Consider the following 25,211-nt stretch of genomic DNA (forward strand, 5'->3'; position numbering starts at 1 on the left):
CCCACACCCCCCGTCGGAGCCCTAAAAACAGTAATTTTGTGCGGTGCGCACCCCCGCGCTACGCTCAATTGTCTGGGCGCGCCTTTGTCCCGGCGCGTTTTTGACCTGATACCCATTATATGGTATGCATTTTACATATGCTGGGGGGGGGGAGGGGGGCGCTGCATCTATCTGGTTCACACAGTGCCCTGCAATTGCTAAGGCCAGTCCTGGTATGGATCAGGTTCCTTCTGGACAGCCCTCCAAGGTTCTGCAGGGACTGCTAAAGCCATCGGAGAGAGCAATGAAAGTTTGTCTTGCAAGCTATGCATTGCTGGAACATGAATCTTAAGGAGTTCAAGCATAAAGAGTCGCCATACTGGGACAGACCTCAGGTCCATCAGGCCCAGTATCCTGTTTCCAACAGTCACCGTTCCAGGTAAAAGTACCTGGCAAAATCCCAAAGAGTAAAACAGAATTATGTCAACAGTTTTGCTCCAAAGTACACGAGGAATGGATGTCCATATGCACCAGTGGTCTCAAACACGCAGCCCGGGGGCCACATTCGGCCCACCAGGTACTATATTGAGGTCTTCGGTATGTTACCATTGTTCTGGAACATTGCCCGCCTCACTGCTGGAACCTCACACAAGCGCTGTCCTACATCTTTTTGCATGTTGCACTGCTTTCAGCCGTGTATAGCTGAAATTATCAGAAGAATTAAGGAAAGATTTATAAATTATGATGAGTTTTACCTCGTGCAAAGTTGTCATTTCTTTAATAAGGCATTAACTATTTTTTTCTGCGGCCCTCCAAATACCTACAAATCCAAAACTTGGCCCTGCAAAGGGTTTGAGATTGGGACCGCTGATATATACTGAGTTGGATGTCCCTGTTCTGAGTTGGAAGTCCTTTCTAAAATCTACCTCCGAGTGTAAATAGAAATAATGGCAACAGGTTGTACCCAATAGGGAGGCAGGTGGGGGCAAAATCTTACAGTCTAGCTAAAGTATGGAAATAGGGAGCCCATAAAGAAGAGCAACCACTTTCTCCCGGGGGTGATACAAGCAAGGGGAATTTCTAGCTACTTCCATTGCCCCCTTCAAGTGCAAAAGGCCTTAGCAAAGTCGAAATACATAATTCTACCTGCTTTGTTTCCTATATGAGGAGATGGTCCTGTTGTCAGAGACATGGGATGAGGATGGCTTGACAGGTCTTCCCAGGCCTGAAACTGTGTCAGTTGTTCCTAAATCAACTTTGACCTTCAGGGTGTTTCCAGAAGGCCTCCAGCTGCAGTAGCCCCAATGGTGTGCCAGTGATTGTTTTTCCTGTCAAACAGGTGGCGAAGAATACAAGCCCTGTGATTCAGTGTGCAGCTGTCCCATTCCTGGGCATGCAGTCATTCACCCGTATCCCGTCTCGTTTAGACAGAAGAAAGGAGAAATGCACACTTGCTCGCAAAGCTGATCTAGTGACAGATGCGCTGTCTCAAACAGCAGTCCCTCGCTGTTTGTTCAGCGAGTGGGGCAAAAATTGGCAATGGGGCTCAAGAAAGTGTTTGACAAGCGTATGGAGTGTTTAGGGTAAGGAAGTGCCAAGCAATCGAATCGGATCTGCAGTCCATTTGCAGGTAGGGAAAACGGGCAGATAAGCTGAGGCTGGAGATCTTTATCTGCTCTTCTGTTCCATGTTTTGCCCCTTCCAGTTCAAGATTCTACTGTTCCTCGTTAAAGTTTATACATATGGGGTTGAGGTTAAGAGAAAAGTGATGGAGGGACTTCAAAGTGCAAAATCGTTAAATACATGTACTTTGATATTAAATATTATGAGGGAATTCCACACATAAAGTAGGGCTTTATATATAGAAAAGGTTGGGGGGGGGGTTGAAAATTACTCAACATATATGCCCAAAAGTGTACAGATGTATCGGGCACTTTCAGGGCCTGGACTGGCGTGGAGAATACATTTACATGTGTAATTTTTGAAGGGGAAAGCAATTTTCAAAGTGATTTTTTTTCTTTTATTGAAAATTGATATGAAGTCTGTAGGTAAAAAGTACGCCATCAGATTCATACATAATTGCTTTGTTTGAAATGTCTCGGGCCCATGTATCTGGCTGTGGCCAATGATAAAAAATTTTAAGCAACGCACTATTCACGTAAATTATAGTAATATAATGATGGAAGAAAAAAAATCTCAAAAACTTCAAACTTGGGCTATGTCTGCCCAGATGAAGCTAAATGCAGCTAAAACTAAACTTCTGTGGTTAGACCCAAAATTGGATCATCTTCCTTCCACTGTACTTTTGGTTCTCCTAGGACAAGCAGGATGAGTCAGCCACATATGGGTGTTGTCCCAACACCTCCCAATTTGCGGATAAGCTCTCCAATAGCTCAGAGAGATTTTTTTTTTTTTTTTCTCTGAGCACGTGCAGTGCCCGGGCCCCACTGGGCATGCCCGAGCCCTACCCATTTTCCCCTGCTTCCCCCTAATCCCCAGTCTTTAGTTTCCGCCCGTTCCCATCGGTCGGATTTTTCTACAGCTCTCCATTACAACTTTCTACTCATCAACTTGAAGATGCCTGAATCATCTAAAGAAACAACTGGGATGCAGGAGGAGGATGAACACACTGGATCCTCATGAATTGTGCGCCCACTGATTGGATCCGGCGCTCGAGGTTTCCGTGTGGCTTGCATTGTGCGCACATGTCCCCACGTGCACGCAAGCTAAGGAAGAGGGCACTGAGAGACTTCATGAAGAGAAGTGAGGCCTGAGAATCTTCCTCCAGCAGCCATCCTCATCGGAACGTAGCAGCGGGGGATCCACAGACGAATCCGGTGAGGAGCCTCCGGGACATCCTGGCTCAGTCAACCCCCCCGACTGCAACTTGCCCGGTCGAGAAATCTCTCCCGGAGGTCTTGCATGCTGTCGCTAGCCGTCGGCCACTGCAGGAAGCCGATAGGAGTCTCACCAGACCGAGAGATCTCTCCAGGAGTTCATGCATGTCGCTGCTTACAGCCAGCCTCCGCAGGGCATAAAGAGAAGTGAGGCCCGAGAATCTTCCTCCAGCAGCCATCCTCATCAGAATACAGCAGCGGGGGATCCACATGCTACAGTGGCAAGGAGCCTCCAGGATGCCCTGGCTCAGCTAATCCCCCCGCCTGCACTTGGCCCGGTAGAGAAATATCTCCCGGAGTCCTTGCATGTTGCCGCTTTGAACCAACCTCTGCAGGGCAGCCCATAGGAGTCTCGCCAGACCGAGAGATCTCTCCAGGAATCCCTGCACGTGCCATTTTCAGCCAGAATTCTCCTCTAAGATTTTGGGAATACTTTTTGATTCTTCTCATACTTTTAAGGATCAAATAAACTCTCTGGTTAAAAGAAATGTTTTTTTCAGCTTACGAATGTTGAGGAAGGTCAGATCTCTTTTCCATCAACGTCATTTTTCTGTTTTGGTCCAATCTATTATATTATCCCAGTTAGATTATTGTAACGCCATTTATTTTGGCATCACTAAGAACTGCCTTCAAAGACTACAATTGATTCAGAATACCGCTGCAAAGCTGATCTAAGGAAAGAGCAAATTCGACCATGTGACACCTATGCTTTTCTCTCTTCATTGGCTCCCGGTTTATTTTAGAATTCAGTTTAAGTGTTTACGTATTGTTTTTAAGATTTTACATGGTATCTTTGCTCCTTTTGTTCCTCTGCTATGGAATGTTTATAGATTTTCATATGCGAGAGGCATTCATCGATTTAAACTTTCTCTTCCTTCTAGGAAAGGAATTCAAGGAGTTAAGAATTTTAGCAGCTCTCTGGCGTTTAAATTTCCCCAATTATGGAATGAACTTCCCCTAATTTTGAGGTGTCCCAGTTCCTTCCAACTCTTCCGTAAGCTTCCAAAAACTTTTTTATTTGCTAAACATTTTGAAAACTAACTCTTGTATTTCAGTTTATTTGATTTTTTAAAAATTTATTGTTAACCTTATCGAGCTTCCTTTGATTGAAGACCCGGTATATAAGATTAAGTTTTTTTAAAAAATTCTTTATTTATATTTTCAGCAAATTTTACAAGAAAATTAACTTCTTGTTACAGAAATACAGTAGAATAATGTTAAAATAAATCCAAAAAATTTACATGCAGCATAATTATACCTTCTTCCTTAGACCACAATTAAAGGGGAGTACAGCCTGTATAATATGAGAGAATAAATCAATTTTGCATAACATAATAAGTAAGACATGACGCTAATTCAAAAATTTGCTGCCATTAGCTGTTGCACCTGTGTATACTTCATCGAGCTATCTTTTTCAGCTCCAAGAAAGGTTTTAACTGATCTGGTGAAAAAAAACACATACTTAATTCGGATGTACTTTATAATACATTTACAGGGGGAAGCCAGAAGGAAAGAAGTAGAGAATGACATGGTGACAAAATTCATCATCGTTACCGTCCCCGTGGATAACCGCGGGAAATAATCCCATGTCATTTTCTAGTGTCTATTTCAACCTCGGTCCTTCTACACCAGCATTCTTCAAAGCAAAGCTTGCGGGTCAGTGGTTGTGGCCATTCATACTCTGATTCGTATGGGAGCCAAGGATAATGAAGCCATTGTGACATCACTGATGTGATTGGCTCTTAGGCACTGGTGGAATGAGGCATTATGACATCACAATATCTGCTCTGGATACCAGAGACTGTCATTCTGTAGTGTCTGTTTCAACCTCAGTCCTTCTACACCAGCATTCTTCAAAGCAAAGCTTGCGGGTCAGTGGTTGTGGCCATTCATAATCTGATTCTTATGTGAGCCAAGGATAATGAAGCCATTGTGACATCACTGATGTGATTGGCTCTTAGGCACTGGTGGAATGAGGCATTATGACATCACAATATCTGCTCTGGATACCAGAGACTGTCATTCTGTAGTGTCTGTTTCAACCTCAGTCCTTCTTTAAAGCAAAGCTTGCGGGTCAGTGGTTGTGGCCATTCATACTCTGATTCTTCCTTCTCTCCTTAAAGAATGACATGAAGATTGTTTACCGCGGTTATCCGCGGGGACGGGAACGGTGATGAATTTTGTCACCGTGTCATTCTCTAGAAAGAAGCACCCAGAGATATTATGTCTTGTCTTAAAGAAACAAACTGTTTCCTTCTTTCTTGAGTAATTTTTGTCACATCTAGGTACACCCATATTCTGTTGCCATAGAACAGATTTCTTGAAAATAATTATGTTTTAGTTTAGTTTAAGCATGCGTCTCGAGCATGTGGATTAAAGGCGTGGATTATATGCGCGTGTTGAAAGCCAACAGTTGCACCTCCCCCTCCATCCAATAGTGTTGGCCGACGTCTACGGATAGTCCAGAACACAGCCATCAAAATTATTTTTAATGCAAAAAAAAATTGGATCACGTAACACCTTGATTGGTTAAATCTCACTGGCTCCCAATCTCGCACCGTGTCACTTATAAAACAATGTTGTTGACATTCAAAACTAGACAAACTGGGCAGCCAGAATTCATCATTGGACTCCTTATACCCCACTCAGGGCAGGATTAATTCGTCGAGGGCCCCTAGGCACACAAGTACACTGGGCCCCCCTGCCCCGCCCCACCCCACCATGCGTCCAGGCGGAAACAGGAAGCTGCGTCAGAGGGAAGCTTTGGGCAAGCAGCACCGCTTGCACAATTACAGTTCCCGTTGCCTTTCTTACCCGCGTTGCTTGCTTGTCTTACTTTCCGTCGATGGGGGGGGGGGCCGCATTGCCGATTGGGGGGGGGCCCGCATTGCCGATCGATGCTGGAGGGGCCCATTGCCGTTTGGAAACAACAATGTTGATGCCCTCATTCATCGGGCCCCCCTGACCATTTCGGGCCCTAGGCATGTGCCTACATGGCCTATTGGTTAATCCTGCCCTGACCCCACTCCTCCCAACGTACGCTCTGTTCATCTTACCAGAACTTACTCGTAATTCCATCACTTAGGGCTCCTTTTACTAAGCTGCGATAGCGTTTTTAGCGCGTGCAGAATTTTAGCGCACGCTAAAGCCGTTTTACGCGGCTAGAACTAACGCCAGCTCAATGCTAGCAGCGTCTAGCACGTGCGGCAATTCTGCACATGCTAAAACCGCTATAGCAGCTTAGTAAAAGGAGCCCTAAGGTTTATTAATACTATGAGAAATAGTATTTTCTACGTTACCGCTCCCACGCTGTGGAATTCAGCGCCAGCTTATATACGAGAGATTAATTCATTAGACAAATTTAAATCCAGCTTAAACACCCTGGGGCTCATAATCGAAAGAGAAAAACGTCCAAAAACCAGCCTAAGTCAGCATTTGGACGAACATTTCTCAAAAACGTCCAAGCGCCGAAAATAAAAACAGGTTTTGGACGTATTTCTAAACGACACAGGCCTTCATAGGGCCGCTCAACGTCCAAAGCTAAATGGGGCGTTTCGGGAGGCGTGTCGAGGGTGGGAGTTGGGCGGGACCTGGACTGGCTTAGACTTAGTCGTTCAGCATGTATAACCGAAAGTTATACAGCCCAGGATCGACAGAACTTGGACGTTGTGACTTAGACCATGTAAAACATGGTCTAAGTCACAAAAACCCACCTAAACTCACCAGATAAGCACTGCAAACACATAATACAGACCCCCACACACTACCCCAGTGATCATCGAACCCCCCCCCATAAAAATATTAATCACAACTTTAAAATTTCAGCCTCCAGACTATCATCACCTGGCCGCCTGACATAGGAAAGCCTAGTCGTCCAGCCAAGAGGCAGCTTAAGTCATCTTGGGGGGTGGGTTAGGGACCCATAGAGAGGAGGACCCATGCCCATAAGCCCCTGTAGCCACTGCATTGATACTTAAACATGTGCACTACCCTATACACCCCCAAAACCCATTTTTACTGGCATATAAGTGGCTCCTGCAGCCGTAAGGGCTATTGGGGTGGTAGATAAGTGGGTCTAGGGGATTCTGGAGGTGGTTTGGGGGCTCACCGTCACCTGTAAGGGAGCTGTAGTGAGGAGAAGCCATGGCACCCTTTTTGTAAAGTTCACAGCAGTGCCATGTAAGGTACCTCACTATTTAGGTGGCATGTCTCCGTTATGGCACCCACCTTATGGAACTCATTACTGAACTACATAAGAATAGAAAAAGATTTACATACATTTAAAAGATTTTTAAAAACTTTCTTATTTCAAGATGCATTTGAACACATATTATAACACGCATAATTTTTAAACTTCTTAATACAAATATTGTACTTTCTAATTCCCCTTGTTCCCACTGTGTTTTCCCTTTATGTAAATTTCAATATATAAAAATGATGTAACTTTCCCCTTCTTCCCTGCCTACTTATATCATTCCTTAACCCCAAATGTATTGTAATGGTCGTTCTCTAAAAATTGTTTTAAGTCGTCTGTATTATGTCTAACCTGTCAAACCTGTCAAAAATATATGTGAAACCACTATCTGTGGCTTTTAGAGTGTACATCGCCTAGATATTTCGATAGGCGATTCAAAAAATGCTAATAAACTTGAAACTTGAAACTTTGCAGACCCCTCCCATGTCCAGCAAGGTTTGTTCTAGGCGTTTTGGACTTGGATGGAAATGTGGTATAAAGATGGACGATTTAGTGGCTCGGACGATCAGATCGGCAGGACGTATAATTAGACGATTTTCAAAAGTAAAAAAAAATTGGACGTATCTTTCGAAAATGTGTCTTAGGCTCTTTTTAACTTTGGATGACTTGCGAGATGGACGTAAACGGACTTAGACGTCCCTTTCGATTCTGCCCCTCCACGCTTTTTGAAGATGCTTTTGCAGTGCAACCATCCTCTTAAGGATGTTTTCTTTTAATCAAACAGTAGAATTTTCTTCTTACCAGTCGTACTGCTCAGGAAATATCCAGCGTCCGCCTAACCTGCTGTTCTTTCCGTTATTATTTTTTCGTTTCAAAAATTGTAGTTCTTCCACTTCTCTTTTGAGCCAGTCTAAATGTCTGTCCTAAAGCTCAGTTTAAAAAAAAATTTTGATGCTAATTTGTTGTTTTGTTAATTTGTTAGACGTATGTCCTAAAGTTCAGTTTTTTAAAATTTTGATGTTAATCTGTTATTTTATCTTGCATGTTTTCACCCTACCAAATGTATTTTGAACGTAAGCCGCTTTGATATTTGAGAAAGCGGGATAACAAAATTTGAATAAACTTGAAAAGTTGAAACTTGGTTGACACAGAAACGTACTGTTGCTGGTAATTCTCCGCCCCCTCCTATCCACCCATGCCTCTTTCCGTGGCCTATTCTGCGCACCTGCCAATCGCTAACACCAGCGACTGATATCATTTAAATTTGGCAACCCCCCCCCCCCACGAATCTAATTTTCATGTGCGTTTCTTTGAGAATGACTCATCTTTTTTGAATTGTTAGGTTTATGGCCTCTACAGTGACTCGTTGGATTTTACCAGCAATATTACCGGCCTCATTAGCTTTGGGCATATGCATTGGAATGTGGCCACAGGGTTCTGCCCTTTCCTCCTTTCCGCTTTAATCTTTTTAAAACCCTTTAGGGGGTCATTCATCAAGGGGCACTAACCGATTTAGCCCGCGCTAAACGCCAAGACGGCCATAGGAATATAATGGGCATCTTGGCGTTTTGCATTCAGTAAATTGGTTAACACCCCTTGATGAATTTCTCCCTTAGTGTTGGCTATTGAGGAATTTGGTATTAGTTGTAATTTTTATATAGACGGTATTTCTTTCCTACATTGAGAGAGGCCCTTGATCTGCATTATTTGTCTGGGATTGACCGGTGGTGATCAATTAATAGGTTGGCTTTGAATAAAGGAAAAACTAAAGCTTACTGGATGAGCGTCCGACTTTAGTCCCATCGCTTTACGCGCCGGTCCAGGTGATGGATTTCTTGTCCTTTGGGGGTGAGGGTGGATTCTCAGTTATTTTTTGAGAAACAGTTGAAACAGGCAATGTGTAAAGGTTTTGCTACTCTGTGCCGGGTATGACTATTTTGATGAGTGTTCATTACAAGTTTCCAAGTTTATTTATAATTTGATATACCGGCCATCGACAAGTCTCTGGCAGGTTTACAATACAAAAATTTATAAAATATAAAAGTGAAATAATAATAATAATAATGTATTTTTATATATCGCCAGACCACAAATGGTTCTAGGCGGTTCACAGCAGATAAGGCTGAACATCCAGCGAATATACAGTTCAAAAAGATACATCAATTTTTAGAATGTACACAATACATGTTATATTTATGTTATACAAAAGCGATTAGGAAGCTGAGGTTACAAATTTGTCAAATAATTGTGTCTTTAATAGTTTTCTAAAAAAAAATAATAGGATGAGACTCCCGGCATGATTTTGCCAAACCAGATGTTCATTTTGGCTGCCTGGAAGGAACGAGTTCTCTCGAGAAATCTCTTCAAATGATACGATTTTGACCTACCGAAGATTGATTTGAAACAAATACTGTACATGCAAATTTGAATAAAACTCTAGCCAGTGTCATTTTTGGTAATAAGGAGTAACATGCTCCCATTTTTTCAGACCGAAAATCAGTCGGACGTCAGTGTTTTACGAAGCCGCGTTAACAGTTTAACGTGGGCTAATTCGCCGGCCGCGCTAGCCTCCTCTTGAGCAGGCGGTAGTTTTTCGGCTAGCGCAGGGTTTAGCGCACGCTAAAAATGTGCGTGCGATAAAGCCGCTAACGCGGCTTCGTAAAAGGAGCCCTTAGTTTTTTGAAGATTTTCTTATAGGCACCCAGGAGGATTATATTACAATAATCAAGGATGCTCAGTATCGATGACTGAACTAATATAGGGCAAACTGAAGACGGGACAAGGACATGGACAAGTTGGATACATGAGGAACTGGGGGTAGAGGGAGATTTTTAAATTACATCAAAAAATAAAAAGGGAGGGAAGAGGGGAAGGAAATACAAGAGGGAAAGGAGGCTTGCTTCTTAAAAGTGGTTCTCATTATTTCTTGGAAAGCGAATAGAATGCTAGGAATAATCAAGAAAGGTATTACAAGCAGAACGAAAAAAAGTTATCCTGACGTTGTATCGGGCGATGGTGCGCCCGCAACTGGAGTACTGCGTCCAATATTGGTCGCCATACCTAAAGAAGGATATGGCGATACTCGAGAGGGTTCAGAAGAGAGCGACACGTTTAATAAAAGGTATGGAAAACCTTTCATACGCTGAAAGATTAGAGAGACGGGGGCTTTTTTCGCTGGAGAAGCGGAGACTTAGAGGGGATATGATAGAGACTTACAAGATCACGAGGGGCATAGAGAAAGTGGAGAGGGACAGATTCTTCAAACTTTCGACAACCACAAGAATGAGAGGGCATTTGGAAAAATTAAAAGGGGACAGATTCAGAACCAATGCTAGCAAGTTCTTCTTCACTCAAAGGGTGGTGGACACCTGGAATGTGCTTCCAGAGGGTATGATAGGACAGAGTACGGTATTGGAGTTCAAGAAGGGATTGGACAGTTTTCTGAAGGAAAGGGGTGATAGAAGGGTATAGATAGAGGGCTATTATACAGGTCCTGGACCTGATGGGCCGCCGCGTGAGCTGACTGCTGGGCATGAGGGACCTCAGGTCTGACCCAGCAGAGGCACAGCTTATGTTCTTATGAGGAATCTTAACTGGAATTTTGGTATGCGTCTGGAAACAGAAAAGTTTTAAGTTTAGTTTTAGATTTGGTAAGAGAGTTTCTAGATTAGATTACTGCAATGTGATTTATATATAGAGAGAGGGCACACTAATTTGCATCATTTACAAACCCTACAAAATGCTGCCATGAGTTTACTTAGTAATAATAATAACAATTTTATTTCTTATATACCGCTGTACCATAAGTTCAAAGCGGTTTACAACAAGGCTCGGTTTCAAGTTTTTATTAAAATCGAAACTAATCTAATTTTCATTTTATATACCAAATCTGCTCCCTAAGGAGCTCGACTTGGGGCTCCTTTTACAAAGCCACGCTAGCGGGGTTAACGCGGGCGACTTTTCATCACACGCTAACCCCCGCGCTGGCCAAAAACTACCGCCTGCTCAAGAGGAGGCAGTAGCGACTAGCGCGTCCGGTGTTTTAGCGTGTGCTATTACGCGCGTTAAACCACTAGCGCACCTTTGTAAAAGGAGCCCTTGGTTTACAGTTCGTTAAAAAATGAAATATAACAAGTAAAAACTGTGGGACAAAAACAGAAATTGGTTAGATTAGATGGATGGAAAAAGTTAGAAAAAAGTACAGTATGTTGAATTGCTTAAAATTACTATAGGACAGCTAAAATCAAATTAACTATTGTGAAAACAACCAGGTTTTTAAACTCTTTTGAAATTGAAATAATTGATCTTCCAGTCTTAGAGAATCTGGAAGTCCATTCGAAATTCTCACCAATTTAAAAGTAAAAGCTTCCCAGTGCTTTTAATACCTTTCAGAGAAGGAAATGCTAATTTGTGAATTGTTGTAATTCTTGAATAGCAGGATCTAAAGGAATTCCCACTAAGGGGAATCAAAGAGTCAAATATTCCATAAAGGAGTTTGAAAACCGTACATGCACACTTGAACTGGATCCTATGATGGACCGGAAGCCAATGGAGTTTTCTCAGCAACGGGGAAAGATGGTCGTACTTTCTCTTTCCAAAAATAAGTTTGGCCGCTGTATTCTGTATTAACTGGAGACGATCTAAATTGCCCTGTTTAATAGTGCGAAATACGATATTAATAAAAGTCATTAAAACATACACAAAAAAGAAAAAACACATTACGATTTAAGAACTAAATATAAAATAGGGTAAACAAATCGACATACAAACCAACTAATACAAAAGGGTAAAGCGGCTGGAACTACAATTTGGTTCCCTCCCCCCCAAGCCCCCCCCAACGTGAGCGCAAACACTTCACCCCCCCAAACCCCCATGACCCCCACTCACAGCGGTAACAGGAACAGTTTTTAGCTGATGCGCAGAAGTCCTGCATGGGATTGTCAGCGTGCCATTCTCAGCACGTCAATGTCCCGCGCAGTTTCTATTGCAGTGCATTGGCGTATTGAGTTTAAGGTTCTTATAGAGGACTCCTTACCTGGCTTTGCTCATATTAGCATCTGTTGTCCACAAGAAGAAAATGTGTATTTTTTTTTTTTTTTTTTTTTGTGGGCCTGTATGCCCTGGTATCCACTTTCACTGTCTATTTGGGAGGCATTTTTTTTTTTTTTTTAACGTTCTGGCGAGCGGTTCTTAGGACTGGAGCTGCATCTGTTTCCTAAGACTTTGTCCTTATATTACACCGAGTGATTATTGTCTAGAGTGTTTGGGTCTTTCCAAATATTGGCGTTCATTTTGTTTGTATTATACACACCGCCTTGACCTTTTTTTGAATTTGTGTGTTGTATCAAGTGTAATTAAACATTAAACATGGGATTGTGTTCCAGTTATACAAGTAATGAGAGAGCAATTTTCATTGTCTCGGGTCTGATTTATATCCTGACCAAACTGTGTTGTGATGGTTACCCAAGATGTATCTGTTGGTGTGCTTTACTTTCTCTTTATTCTGAGTCCAAAGTGGAGTAGAAAGTGCATCCTTGGTAGGTAGTGATTATTTATTGATTCATTCAATTTTCTATACCGTTCTCCCCGGGGAGCTCAGAACAGTTTACATGAATTTATTCCGATACTCAAGCATTTTTCCCTGTGTTTTGGCAGGCTCACAAACTATCTAATGTACCTGGGGCAATGGGGGGATTAAGTGACTTGCCCAGGGTCACAAGGAGCAGCGTGGGTTTAAACCCACAACTTCAGGGTGCTGAAGCTGTAGCTTTAACTACTTTGCCACTCTAGAAATCAAAATGTAGTAAAAGTGAGCCAAGTATAGGATAATCAAGCCATTGTGACATCACTGATGAGGTTGGCTTTTATTGGTGGAATGAGGCACTATGATGTCACAATACCAGCTCTGGTTACCAAAGGCTGAAACTTTTCGCATTATTTATTTATTTAGTCAGGTACTCAAGCATTTTTCCCTGTGTCTTGGCAGGCTCACAATCTATGTAATGTACCTGGGGCAATGGGGGGATTAAGTGACTTGCCCAGGGTCACAAGGAGCAGTATGGGTTTGAACCCACAACCTCAGGGTGCTGAGGCTGTAGCTTTAACCACTGTGACACTCTAGAAATCAAAATGTAGTAAAAGTGAGCCAAGTACAGGACAGTCGAGCCATTGTGACACCACTGATGAGGTTGGCTTTTATTGGTGGAATGAGGCACTATGATGTCACAATACCAGCTCTGGTTACTAAAGGCTGAAACTCTTCGCATTATTTATTTAATTTTCTCTTCTGTTCTCCCAGGGGGAGCTCAGAAAAGTTTTACATGAATTTATTCAGGTACTCAAGCATTTTTCCCTGCCTGTCCTGGTAGGCTCACAATATATCTACTGTATCTGGGGCAAAGGGGGGATTAAGTGACTTGCCCAAAGTCACAAGGAGTAGCAGGGGCTTGAACCCACAACCTCAGGGTGCTGAGACTGTAGCTTTAACCACTGCACCACGCAGTCTATGTAATGCTTGTGAGGGCTTCTAGCGGGTGAAGCTGTGCAGTGCTTTCTTTGAACCCTTTTAATGTATTGGGATTTATTAGCCACCTTTACAGGGAGATTTACTTAGGCCTGGATTCTCTAACTGGTGCTGAGTTTTTAGCGCCCAAGTTCAATTTAAAAAAAAACACAGTTTAAATGACATTTTTAGCTGAGTTTCAAGGCGCCTACTGGGGTCTAAAAAATCAGTACCGCAGTCACACCTCCGTAGGCGCTTTAGGCTACCTAACTGTGGGTGTGGCTAACGCTGGCCTAAAGTGCCTATGTAGGCGCGATTCATGACGAAGATAAGTGCCGGAAATGTAGGCCTGGAAAGCCTTGGCCTACATTTCCAGCGCTTGTTGTTCCCGGAGGCACGATGCTCTAGATGGCACCATCCCAGCACTTTTTGTTTTGGACCATCACACGACGGGCACGCGATCGGTGGCTGCTTGCTCGGAACTGCTGCTCTGTTTTCCTTCAGGACCGTGGGCTCTCGGTGAGTCTGAGTTGTGCAGTGCACAAACGCCCACACTGCTCTTGCAAACGGCGAAGAAGTTTGGACATCAAATGAATCAAACTTACCAAGAGCTACGTGATGCTGGAAGAAAACAGAACAGCTGCGCCGAGGCTCTGGAAGAGGTCAAGGGGCATGAGCAAACCAAGGAGAGAGAGAGTTTGGAGAAACTGTGGGGGGGCAGGATGATGGCAGCTGATGGGGAGTTGAGACTTGAGTGGGACTGGGTTGGGGGGAAAGCAGGTAATGGGAGAAGAGAGTGTTGGGGGCCACTTGGGTTGGAGGGGACAAGATGGGCGCGGGGAGAGAGAGCGTCAGAAGAACCAAACTTTGTTTTATTTCTACACATTGCTCTGCAGCTGCGTTATTGGAGAGGAGGACACCCCCCCCCCCCCGCGCCATCCCTGATCTACTCAGCCCTCAGACACACGGGCTACCTGTACAAGCACAAATACTTTTCAAATTCTCCTGCATACTCTTCCAAACCCTACATGGCAATGGACCATCCTATCTGAACACTCACCTAACTCGGAACAACACATCCAGACCAAGGAGATCTCAGACGCCCTTCACTACCCCCCCCCCAATCAAAGGCATCCAGCATGTTATAAAATTTGATTAATCGCCTATTCTAAATTCTAAGCGATGTACAGTTAAAAATGACAGAGTCGAGGGAAACAGACAACACTAACAAAACTATTACTAAACATATTAAAATTCAATAAATACATAAAAGGGGTGTCAGGTCAAAAGCGCGCCGGGACAAAGGCGCGCCCAGACAATTGAGCGCAGCGCGGAGGCGCGCGCCGCTCTAAATTACTGTTTTTAGGGCTCCGACGGGGGGGCGTGGGGGGGAACCCCCCCACTTTACTTAATAGACATTGCGCCGCGTTGTGGGGGGTTTGGGGGGTTGTAACCCCCCACATTTTACTGAAAACTTCACTTTTTCCCTTTTTAGGGAAAAAGTTAAGTTTACAGTAAAACTGTAAAATATGTTGCCAGAGGATGTGGTCAAAGGGATCTACATAACAGGATTTAAAAGTAGGGTTACCGGGAATCCGGATTTACCCAGACATGCCCTCTTTTTAGAGGACTGTCCAGGCATCCGGGTTGCTTTTCAAAACCCTTTTGAAAAGCGTCGAGATTGGGGCTACGTCTGGAGGGCATCTGAACGTGCGCAAATGTGATGTGGTGATGCCACACGCACGCACCAAAGCCCTCCAGACGCGGCCCCGAAGAGACGAGGTTTGTGTGGAAAGCCTATTTAAAAAGGGAATTGAGCAGGTTTCTGGAGGAAAAGTCCATTAAAAAAATGTATTACCCACATAGACTTGGGAGAGCTGCTGTTCACTGTGGGACTTAGATGCGCTTTTTGGGATGTGCCGGACTGGCCACTGCTGAAGACAGGCTTCAGGACTTGGGTCTGACTCCGCATGACCGTTCTTGTTTTTCTTAACCCTTGCCTTGCTTTTTCTATTTCTGTGCCGGCCGTCCTATGGCTAACAGCTCAGTCCTCAGCAGTGAGGCAGGAGAGCCACTGCCTCCCCTTACATCTGACTTCTTGGGTTGATGTCCCTAAGGTGATCAGGTGTCCTGCTTTACACAGGGCAATCCCTATTTTTAACAAAACAATTCTGTGTCCTGCTTCAGTAAGAGTTATCAAGTTTAGATAATCTGGACATACACAGGGAAAGAACCGTTGCACTGAAATTCGTCCATAATGTGCTTGTCATTACGCTGCTCATAAAATCTGAGGAGGGAGACACAGAGAGGCACCGATGGAGGAGAGACAGAGAGGATGTACGGTGCTGTGTATGCCTAGAACCTTCTAGAAATGATAAGTAGTAGCAGATTTCAAGGGGGTGAAAAGGAAGAAATGGAGAGGCACCTGTAGGCAGGTGAAGACATGACAGAGAAGAATCTCGAGGGAAGGTGTGAAAGGAAACGGAAAGGAACAGAGACGAATTTAAGAAGGCACTACCATCAAACAGCGTGATATTTTCGACAAGTTTTGGTTTATTAAAAACTTTATATACGGTATAACAGCCTAAAAGGGATCCAAGTGGTTTACAATATATAGTTCACATTCTTTAAGAAAATATATGACAACAAATATTCATTTAAGTATGTTATATTTTACAGAGTTATGTTATGTGGCTTTTGTGAACTCTGATGATTCTTGAATGTAATTTTGTTTATGTTCTCATTCAATAAAAAGATTGGAACTTAAAAAAATAGGAGAGGAAAGACTAAGAACAAAAGTTAATTAATATATGTTTTTTCATAAAATACTATGGCCCTCTTTTACTAAGGTGCGTTAACCGATTAGCGCGCACTAATTGATTTAGCGCACTAAACGCTAATGCGCGCATGTTAGTCTATGGACGCATTAGCGTTTAGCACGTGCTAATTCGATTAGCCCGCGCTGATTGGTTAGCGCACCTTAGTAAAAGAGGGGGTATAACAATCAACATCTCAAAAGTAACAATTCTAATGATAAAATTCTATAACAATCAAAATCTTAATAATAAACCATAATAAACAATCAAAATAATAATAATTTATTTTCTTGTATACCGCCCTACCAGTAGTTCTGAATAATAATAATTATAATAATAAAAAAATTATAATAATAAACTCTACTATTTTTTGGGGGGAAGGGGGTGGTGGTTTAGCATTCTTGTATTTTTAAATGTATATGATGACTGGTTTTTGGATTGGGGGTCCTTTTGACGAGTTGAGACTGTAGCTCTGTATTCTGTTCTGTTGTTTATAAGTCAGCGCGAGAGCTCGTCTCGACGGGCACAGATAACACGGGGCTGGAAGGCCTGCGTGTTGGCCCGTCGGGATTGGCTTCCGGAGGGTTTAGGGGGCGGGAGTTTCAGGGAAGGTGCAGTGCGATTGGCCAGTTTTTCTCCTGCTTCGTGGGACAGTGGGGATAGGTTGCAGCGGGTGAAGAAGGGGTAGGACTTTAGGCTGCAACAGCTGCTTCGGGACCAAGGTTTTTCGGGTCCTCGTGGCTGCTTCCCCACCCTCCCTCTTGGTTATGGAGTTGGTTCCTGGAGGTGGGAGCCCTGAGCTCGCAGGGGTGGGTATCGAGCTACCAATTTTGGCTCATCGTGAGATGTGTGGATGGTAGGCAGCTGTTCGAATAGGGGTCCCCAGGCGGGCTGGGGACCCGTTCGAAGGAGGCAGGGAGGTCCCTGCCACCCCCATACCCTTGCTGGGGCTGAGACGGGGTCACGGGCAAAAAGCTGCTTGGGTATCCTTCTGGTAGCTTGATTTTGTTTTAATTAACTGTTTAATTTGTTCAATAAACAGAGCTGTGACTCGGTTTTACCAAAATAGAGCTTTGTGGTTATTGTGTGTTAATTGTTATAGGTAGGTTTAAGGGAAGGGGGTTAGGAATTAAGGGACAACTGGGCCTTTCCAGGTCCAGATGTTATCCTTTGCACTTATTGATGGTCATCAATAAAAATTGTTTGAACATCAAACTCGTAACACAATCAAGTTGTGGCACTCTTGTGGCACTTTACTTTCTCTCTGATTCTCCTCCGTCGGTGCCTCTCTCTGTTTCCCCCCTCCTCGGTTTACATGAGCAGTGTAATGGCGAGCTGGAAGGGTGGGACCCAGCGAGCGCGTGCTCTCTTGTCTTCTCAGCTGCTCTGCTGACATTGTTGGGATATATGGGGTGGGGGGGGAGGGGGGAGAAGCAGCTGCAGACATTGGGCAAGCAGCTTACTGTGACCCCATGTTGCTTTTCCTGGTGCAGATCTAACTGCTATGGAGAGAAGGTTGGTTTTTTTAAACATTGTGATGTTTGGTTTGGTACTAAGGGGGTGTGTCCTGTATTCTGGAGATATACCAGTGGCTGCCCCAGTGCCGGATTTATCTGTAAGCTAAATAAACTACAGCTTAGGACCTTACAATCTGCAGGGGCCTCACAAAAGTCCAGATTTTTTTTTTTTTTTTTTTTGGGGGGGGGGGGGGGGTGTCTAAAAATTTTAGGTGGCTTTTTATCATACTTAAATGTTCGAGAGGTGAAATTGCTCTCATCTGTCCTTTTAAAATGGCTTCATGCGTAATGAATTTAGGTAATATTTTAAGCATAAATTTTCTGTTTTCAAGCTTCCAGTGACGAGAACATTTGAGAGTTTTCTGATTTTGTGCCTAAATTAATAAAAGTGATCCAGATTGCTAATTTTGTCAGCATTTTATATCTACATAAATATCAATCTGTATCAGTGTACACTAAAATTATTTTTTAAAATTCCATTTACGTATTGTTTCTAGGATATATGATATGGTGTCACTTTATTAACAAGAGGCCGTCGAGCTTTATATAGCTTAGGACCTCACCAGGTCTAAATCTGGCACTGGCTGCCCCATCCAGCTCTCACTTCTTTCTCACTGCTGAGATAGTCGGTGGAAGCACTATTTTGCCAGGAAGTTGTGCTTATACTTCCAGTTAAATTTCGGTCAGTGTTGCTCCCCCTGTCTTATATTACATTACATTAGAGATTTCTATTCCGCCATTACCTTGCGGTTCAAGGCGGATTACAAAAGATATAAAGAATGGAGGTTACAATGGAAGAATAATAGACATTTCTAGCGTTGTCATATGAGGCTACGCCGTGTAAATGAAGAGAGCAATTGAAGCCCATAATGTCCTGGGACCCGGCGGGCAGCTTCGAAGGAAAATTGATGGGAGCCAGTCAGTGGTGGGTGAGAAGGGGCTTCTGCAGGTCTATAGATATTTTTTTAATTAGTTTATAAAAATTTCGTAGGGCTGATATTCAGTGGGAGATAACTAGCTAGGGGTGGCTCCCTCTGACCAGGTGATCTTTTTACTTATTCATTTTTCTATACTGTTCTCCCAGGAGAGTTCAGAAGGATTTACATGAATTTTTTCAGGTACTCAAGCATTTTTCCCTGTCTGTCCTGGGGGGGGCTCACAATCTATCTAACGTACCTGGGGCAATGGGGGGATTAAGTGACTTGCCCAGGGTCACAAGGAGCGACGTGGGTTTGAACCCACAACCTCTGGGTGCTGAGGCTGTAGCTTTAACCACTGCACATACTCTCCTGGGATTTTCAAAAGTACATTACCAGATGATGCCACTGAAAATGATTTATTTAAAATGTTTGTATACCATTTAAAAAAAAACTAAACAGTTTACATCAATTAAAACACACACAAAATAAAAACAAATCATGTCATAAAATCTACATAATTAAACAATTTCTTCTCTTCAAATATCAACTAATAAATTGCAAGAATACAATAGGCTTTATTAAAATTTAAACTTAACAATCCACATAAAAGTATGAAGGACCCAATCCACTAGGAACTTTGGGCCCAATACAATCCGTGTTTCAACAATACTGTCTTCCTCAGGAGTCCAGGAAAGTCATGTGTTATTGCCTCGTGAATTAGAAGTTAGTCCAGGTTCGGTAAAAGCTCTACATGAACCTGGGCTAACTTATAATCCACGAGGCAATAAAACAAGTGCCGTGGTCGTAACCATGTTTAAGGACAAGATTCGGCAAAAGAAAGTAAAAGAGTGTAAACATAAACGTGGTCAACCGTCGCAGTGTGGCAATAGGCTATAGAAAACATAAAAACCATCAGCTAATATTTTATGGGAACCTAAGATAACTTAAAATAACTATGTGCACGTTCCCTCCTTTTCAAAATCACAGGGCTTTGGAACAATCTTACTGTCCCACTGCGGAGCCTGAACTCCCTCCAATTGTTCCGTAAGCACCTGAAAACTTGGCTTTTCACAAAAATGTAATTTTCTCTTCCCCCCCCTTTACGCAACCCCAACCCTTTCTCTTCCCCCCTTTACGCAACCCCAACCCTTTCTCTTCCCCCCTTTACGCAACCCTTTCTCTTCCCCCCTTTACGCAACCCCAACCCTTTCTCTTCCCCCCTTTACGCAACCTCAACCCTTTCTCTTCCCCCCCTTTACACAACCCCAACCCTTTCTCTTCCCCCCTTTACGCAACCCCAACCCTTTCTCTTCCCCCCCTTTACGCAACCCCATCCTTTTCTCTTCCCCCCCTTTACACAACCCCAACCCTTTCTCTTCCCCCCCTTTACGCAACCCCAACCCTTTCTCTTCCCCCCTTTACGCAACCCAAATCCTTTCTCTTCCCCCCTTTACGTAACCCCAACCCTTTATTCTGCTCTTCCTATATTTAAGTTCTTGTAAACCGTGCCGAGCTCTACATCTGTGGAGAAGATGCGGTATATAAACTTAAGGTTTAGTTAGTTTAGTTAGTTAAAAATAAAAAGGAAGACTGAAATAAAGCCATGGTGGCTCTTACCTAGTAGAGACGATCTGTAGCGCTCTGAGCAGAGCAAACAGAAAGTGAAACCGACTCGAAAAACGCCGGCAATTTAAAAAGGGGGGGGTCGCATGACAAGCGCCATTGTCACAACCGCATTCATAAATAACAAGTGGCACGAAGAAAACACCCTAAATATATCGATGGTCCCATGATGAATTAAAACCCAATTAAAAATAGTAAATAAATAAAAGTGAAACGTCTAAAAACAACTGACATACATCGTGAAGAGCTGACCTACATTGACATACCCAACGGGCCAGCTCTAGTAGACATTTTCTCGTGGGCCAAATATAATTACACGGTGGGCCAGATTTGGCCCGCGGGCCTGAGTTTGACATCCCCTGCTCTAAGAGATCCCACGTGCCTATCCCAAGCCCTCTTGAATTCAGACACAGTCTCTGTCTCCACCACCTCTTCCGGGAGACTGTTCCACGCATCTACCACCCTTTCTGTAAAAAAGCATTTCCTTAGATTACTCCTGAGCCTATCATCTTTTAACTTCATCCTATGCCCTCTCATTCCAGAGCTTCCTGGTTGAATGTCACTGGTACCTAGCAATGCTCCCTCTAGGTGACAGGTCAAAAGTGCGTGACGACAACCCAGCGCAGACAACTGAGCGCCGAAGAAAAACTGTATTTTAAAGGGCTCCAACGGGGGGTGTAGGGGGGGAAACCCCCGCACTTTACTTAACAGAGATCGCTCCGGCGTTGTGGGGGGTTTGGGGGGTTGTAACCCCCCACATTATACTTTTTCCCTAAAAAAGAGGGAAAAAGTTAAGTTTCCAGTAAATGAGGGGGGTTACAACCCCCCACAACGCCGGCGCGATTTCTGTTAAGTAAAGTGGGGGGGTTCCACCCCCACACCCCTCGTCGGAGCCCTTTAAAATACTGTTTTTCTTCGGTGCGCTTCCGCCTTGCGCTCAGTTGTCTGCGCTGGGTCGTCGGCGCGCCTTTGTCGTCACGCGCTACTGACTATGAACCCTCCCTCTAAGGAGTGGCCGAGTGCATGCAATTTTTTTTTTTTTCATATTAGCAACTTGTTTTTGAAACCAATAATTTTTGATCCCAGTATCAGCAATGCATTTCTTTACATAACACACATTTAAAAAAAAAAATCAAACACTCACTCACTCGGTAATTGATTTAGTTTAGTTAATTCATTTTTTTATAGTTTAATTTTGTTTGGAAGTAGGGTCAGGTCAGTATTTTTGTGAGTAACTATGTAACAACCATTTAAAATGTAAGAACAATCGCTCACTCGCTCTGCTTAGAGCAGGGATGTCAAAGTCCCTCCTCAAGGGCCGCAATCCAGTCGGGTTTTCAGGATTTCCCCAATGAATATGCATGAGATCTATTAGCATACAATGAAAGCAGTGCATGCAAATAGATCTCATGCATATTCATTGGGGAAATCCTGAAAACCTGACTGGATTTCGGCCCTCGAGGAGGGATTTTGACACCCCTGGCTTAGAGGGAAAATAGGTTCGTAGATAACTGCCCCTAGGCACCTTATATCTGGATATTCAGTGCCAGTATCCGAGTACAGTGGCCAGGATTTTTAAATAGTGCCAACAATGGCGTTTAATTATCAAGTGACGAAGTTTCATTAATATTTTCACAAGTTTTTAGATTAGCAGGCTGAAAGTACAATTCCAGCCATCGAGTACTAGAGAGAAAATATATATATTAATCCTTTCCTTCCGTGTGTTTCTTGCAGATTCTGGAGTTGCCATTCAGGGCTCAGGGTCAGAGCCCAAAATAGCCACCACAATAGCGTCCAACAGCTGGAATGCCAATGGCAGCCCCGGAGAGGGGCGGGAAGACGGGCAGGATGGATTGGAGAAGGGTATGGACAATGATGCCGAAGGGGTGTGGAGTCCAGATATCGAACAGAGCTTCCAGGAGGCCCTGGCGATCTACCCCCCCTGTGGAAGGCGCAAAATCATCCTGTCCGATGAGGGGAAGATGTACGGTGAGTGAGATCTGTTTGTCTTTGCATCAAAGGCTGCTGTGCTTGGGCTTCTCAAAATGCCTTAGAATGGTTTCCAGTTTTTTCAGTAATCCATGTGTGTCTCCTCACTCTATAACCGGTCCTCAGTGTCATGCAGTCGGGGGCCTTCAGGGGATTCGTCCCACCCCTTAAAGGCCCTGAGGGCAAGGCTTTGAATTTTAGTGGTTGAGCAGGCAACAGACAGATGCTGCTCAGCCAATCAAATTCAGATCAGTGCTGTCAAGGCCTTCAGGAGGAATTTCCAGCCCAAGAGTCCTGCCCCCCACTGGCTGTGTTGTAAAAATGGCAGTCATGACTTTCTGTGACAGCCTCATGAGACTGCCATGCCAGGTTGCGGCCGGCCTCTTTTGGAATTGTCATAAGCAGGAGCGATGCTGGTTCTAGTCGAAACCAAGTGGCGGATTTCAGCCGTGGATTCAGTTTTGGCCGGAACCAAAACTACTGGTTTCGGTCAAGCCTCTAATTCTGATCATTGATCATCTGATCACAGAAGCTGTGAATGTCACCAGTTCCTTTTGCTTTTCTGTGTCAGCTATGATATAATCAGAATGTATATGAAACGTATTGTGAATGGTATGGTATCAGCTATGATATAAGCATATATGTATCAGAAAACTATCCATAAGAATACAAAGCAGCTGTGGAAATTTGGAGATGGAGTCTTTTAAGGCTAGCTACCCTAGATCAGTGCTTCTCAGTAGAGAATGACACAGGGACAAATTTTTCCCCATCCCCACGGGAACTCATATTCCGTCCCTTCCCCACGAGTTCTTTTCCTGTCCCTGCCCCATTCCTGCAAGCTCCGTCCTCATCTGTACAAGCCTCAAACACTTTCAAATCATAAGTAGCAACATTCTAGAGCTCAGATTGTGATGTCATAATGCCTCATCCCACCAATGCCTAAGCTCCGCCCTCATCTGCACAAGTATTACATTACATTACATAAGTGTTTGAGGCTTGTGTGATTAAGGCAGAGCTTACAGGAATGGGGCAGGGACAGTGACAAAACTTGCAGGAACAGGACAGGGAAATTGAGTTTCTGCGGGGACGGGGACAAATCTGTCCCCGTGTCATTTTCTACCCCACTAGCACCATCACCCAGGACTTACTAGCCCTGCACCTGATGGTCCAGTGGTTCTAGGTCATGAGTGATCAAGTTGCTGGGTTTTGAAAAGCCTTCTGGGAAAATCCAGACATCTGGTAACCCTAGTCTGGAGGGCTTCTGAGCATGCACAGGTGTAATGCAGTAATGTCACATGCATGTGGCAGTGTTTCTCTGGCTTGTAAACTGCCAGGGACGTGTCAATAGTAGGAAGTTCTTGTTGGGATGTGTGGCTATAGCTCGTTGTCATTTAGAGACCTCACAGCCATGTCCAGACTCCTTTGGCAGCTCATTTTGTAGCAGAGCTGTGGTTTGTTCTCAGAAATCGAGACTTTACATGTATGTGCTTATTTTCAGTGGTTCTTTTCGGAATGTTGAAGGCTTTTGTTTTTCCAGGGTCTCCTTTTCCCCCATCTCTCAATTTTGACACAGGCAAAATATTGAAATAATTCCTCTGAAATCTCAAAGAAATGATTAGTAGTAGTAAATAAAGACTTATTCTGCTTTTCACTGTCATGGCGACTGGCGAACGTCTCAGCAAGAGGTGTGCTGGAAGCTTTGAACCCTCCAAGCAGATAACAAATGACATAGTGAAACCACAGAGTACATCGTTTCACGAAATAGGCCATGGGAAGAGTTTGAGTTTTATGGTTATGATATGTTTATTTGAGAGCATGTTGTATTTTAATTAAAACCTTGGGGACTGAAGTTCCCAGAGTGTAGAAGTCATGAGACAATGCACTCCCACACAATGGCTAGGGCTCCCTCTAGTGCCAGGGGATGTTAACTCTGCTTTCACAGGAGCTCCAACACTGGTCAAACTGGATTAGAAGAATGTTCAAAGTCGCCACTTCCTGTGGGGTGCTTTTGTGCACACCAGAATAGTGAGTACAGTAAAAATTGGCCTAACCAGCACACTGGTAGATGCAAGACCATCCTAGAGATTCATCTTGTCTCCTCTTCCCTGCCTACTGAAGCACCATAGACCTTTGCTTCTCTGTCCATTTTTTCTCCCTCCTCTGGGGTGGGGTTTTTTTTTTGGTCATCCACATGTATTTATCTAGTCTGAATAATTTTTTTGTTGAACCTCAGTCTATTTTTTCCTTTTTTATTTTCTTATGTTCTTTCCTATAGATATTTCTCCCCTGTCTCTCCTCATAGCGATTAACTTGTTCTATTGATCACTCTCTCCTCAAAAATGGATTTCCTGTCCTATTAACCCTCTTTCTTCCTCCCCTCTTAAAGTCAATCAGTTTGTACCTTTGCTTAATCTTTGTAAACTGCATAGAACTTCACGGTATTGCGGTATATAAGCTGTTATTATTATTATTATTATTTCTCTGTTCATTCTATCTATGTTTTCTTTTCCATCCTGTTGTCATAAGTAATCTTTCTTTTCAGAGTGTGCCTATCTCTTTCCGTGTATGTGCCTTTCTCACCGTCTTACTGTTTAGACTTTTCTTTCTGTCACCTCTGTCTGTATTTGGTTTTATTATTATCTCATTCTCTTTCTCTTAAGTGTTTTTCATGCCTGACTTGATTTGCTGGTTTGGTTGTTATTTTTGCCATATAGATTACCTGGTTACCAAATCATCACAGAAAAGGCGTGTGACTGAAAACCTCCGTTGGGTT

General features: G+C 43.5%; 1 protein-coding gene across 5 annotated transcripts in view; it reads left to right on the forward strand.

Annotated features, from left to right (window-relative positions):
* Window positions 1-25,211, forward strand: part of TEAD3 (TEA domain transcription factor 3) — a 168,411-nt gene that overhangs the window by 63,103 nt on the left and 80,097 nt on the right. For 4 of the 5 annotated variants that reach the window (XM_033918921.1, XM_033918922.1, XM_033918924.1 and 1 more), the window contains exon 2: window positions 22,184-22,438. In XM_033918921.1, the coding sequence (XP_033774812.1) occupies window positions 22,184-22,438 (255 nt within the window). Of the gene's footprint in view, window positions 1-17,176; window positions 17,199-22,183; window positions 22,439-25,211 lie in introns of those variants that run through there. The other variant, XM_033918926.1, reaches the window with a different exon arrangement.

Source organism: Geotrypetes seraphini, chromosome 13, assembly GCF_902459505.1.
Source record: "Geotrypetes seraphini chromosome 13, aGeoSer1.1, whole genome shotgun sequence".
Lineage (NCBI taxonomy): Eukaryota > Metazoa > Chordata > Amphibia > Gymnophiona > Dermophiidae > Geotrypetes > Geotrypetes seraphini.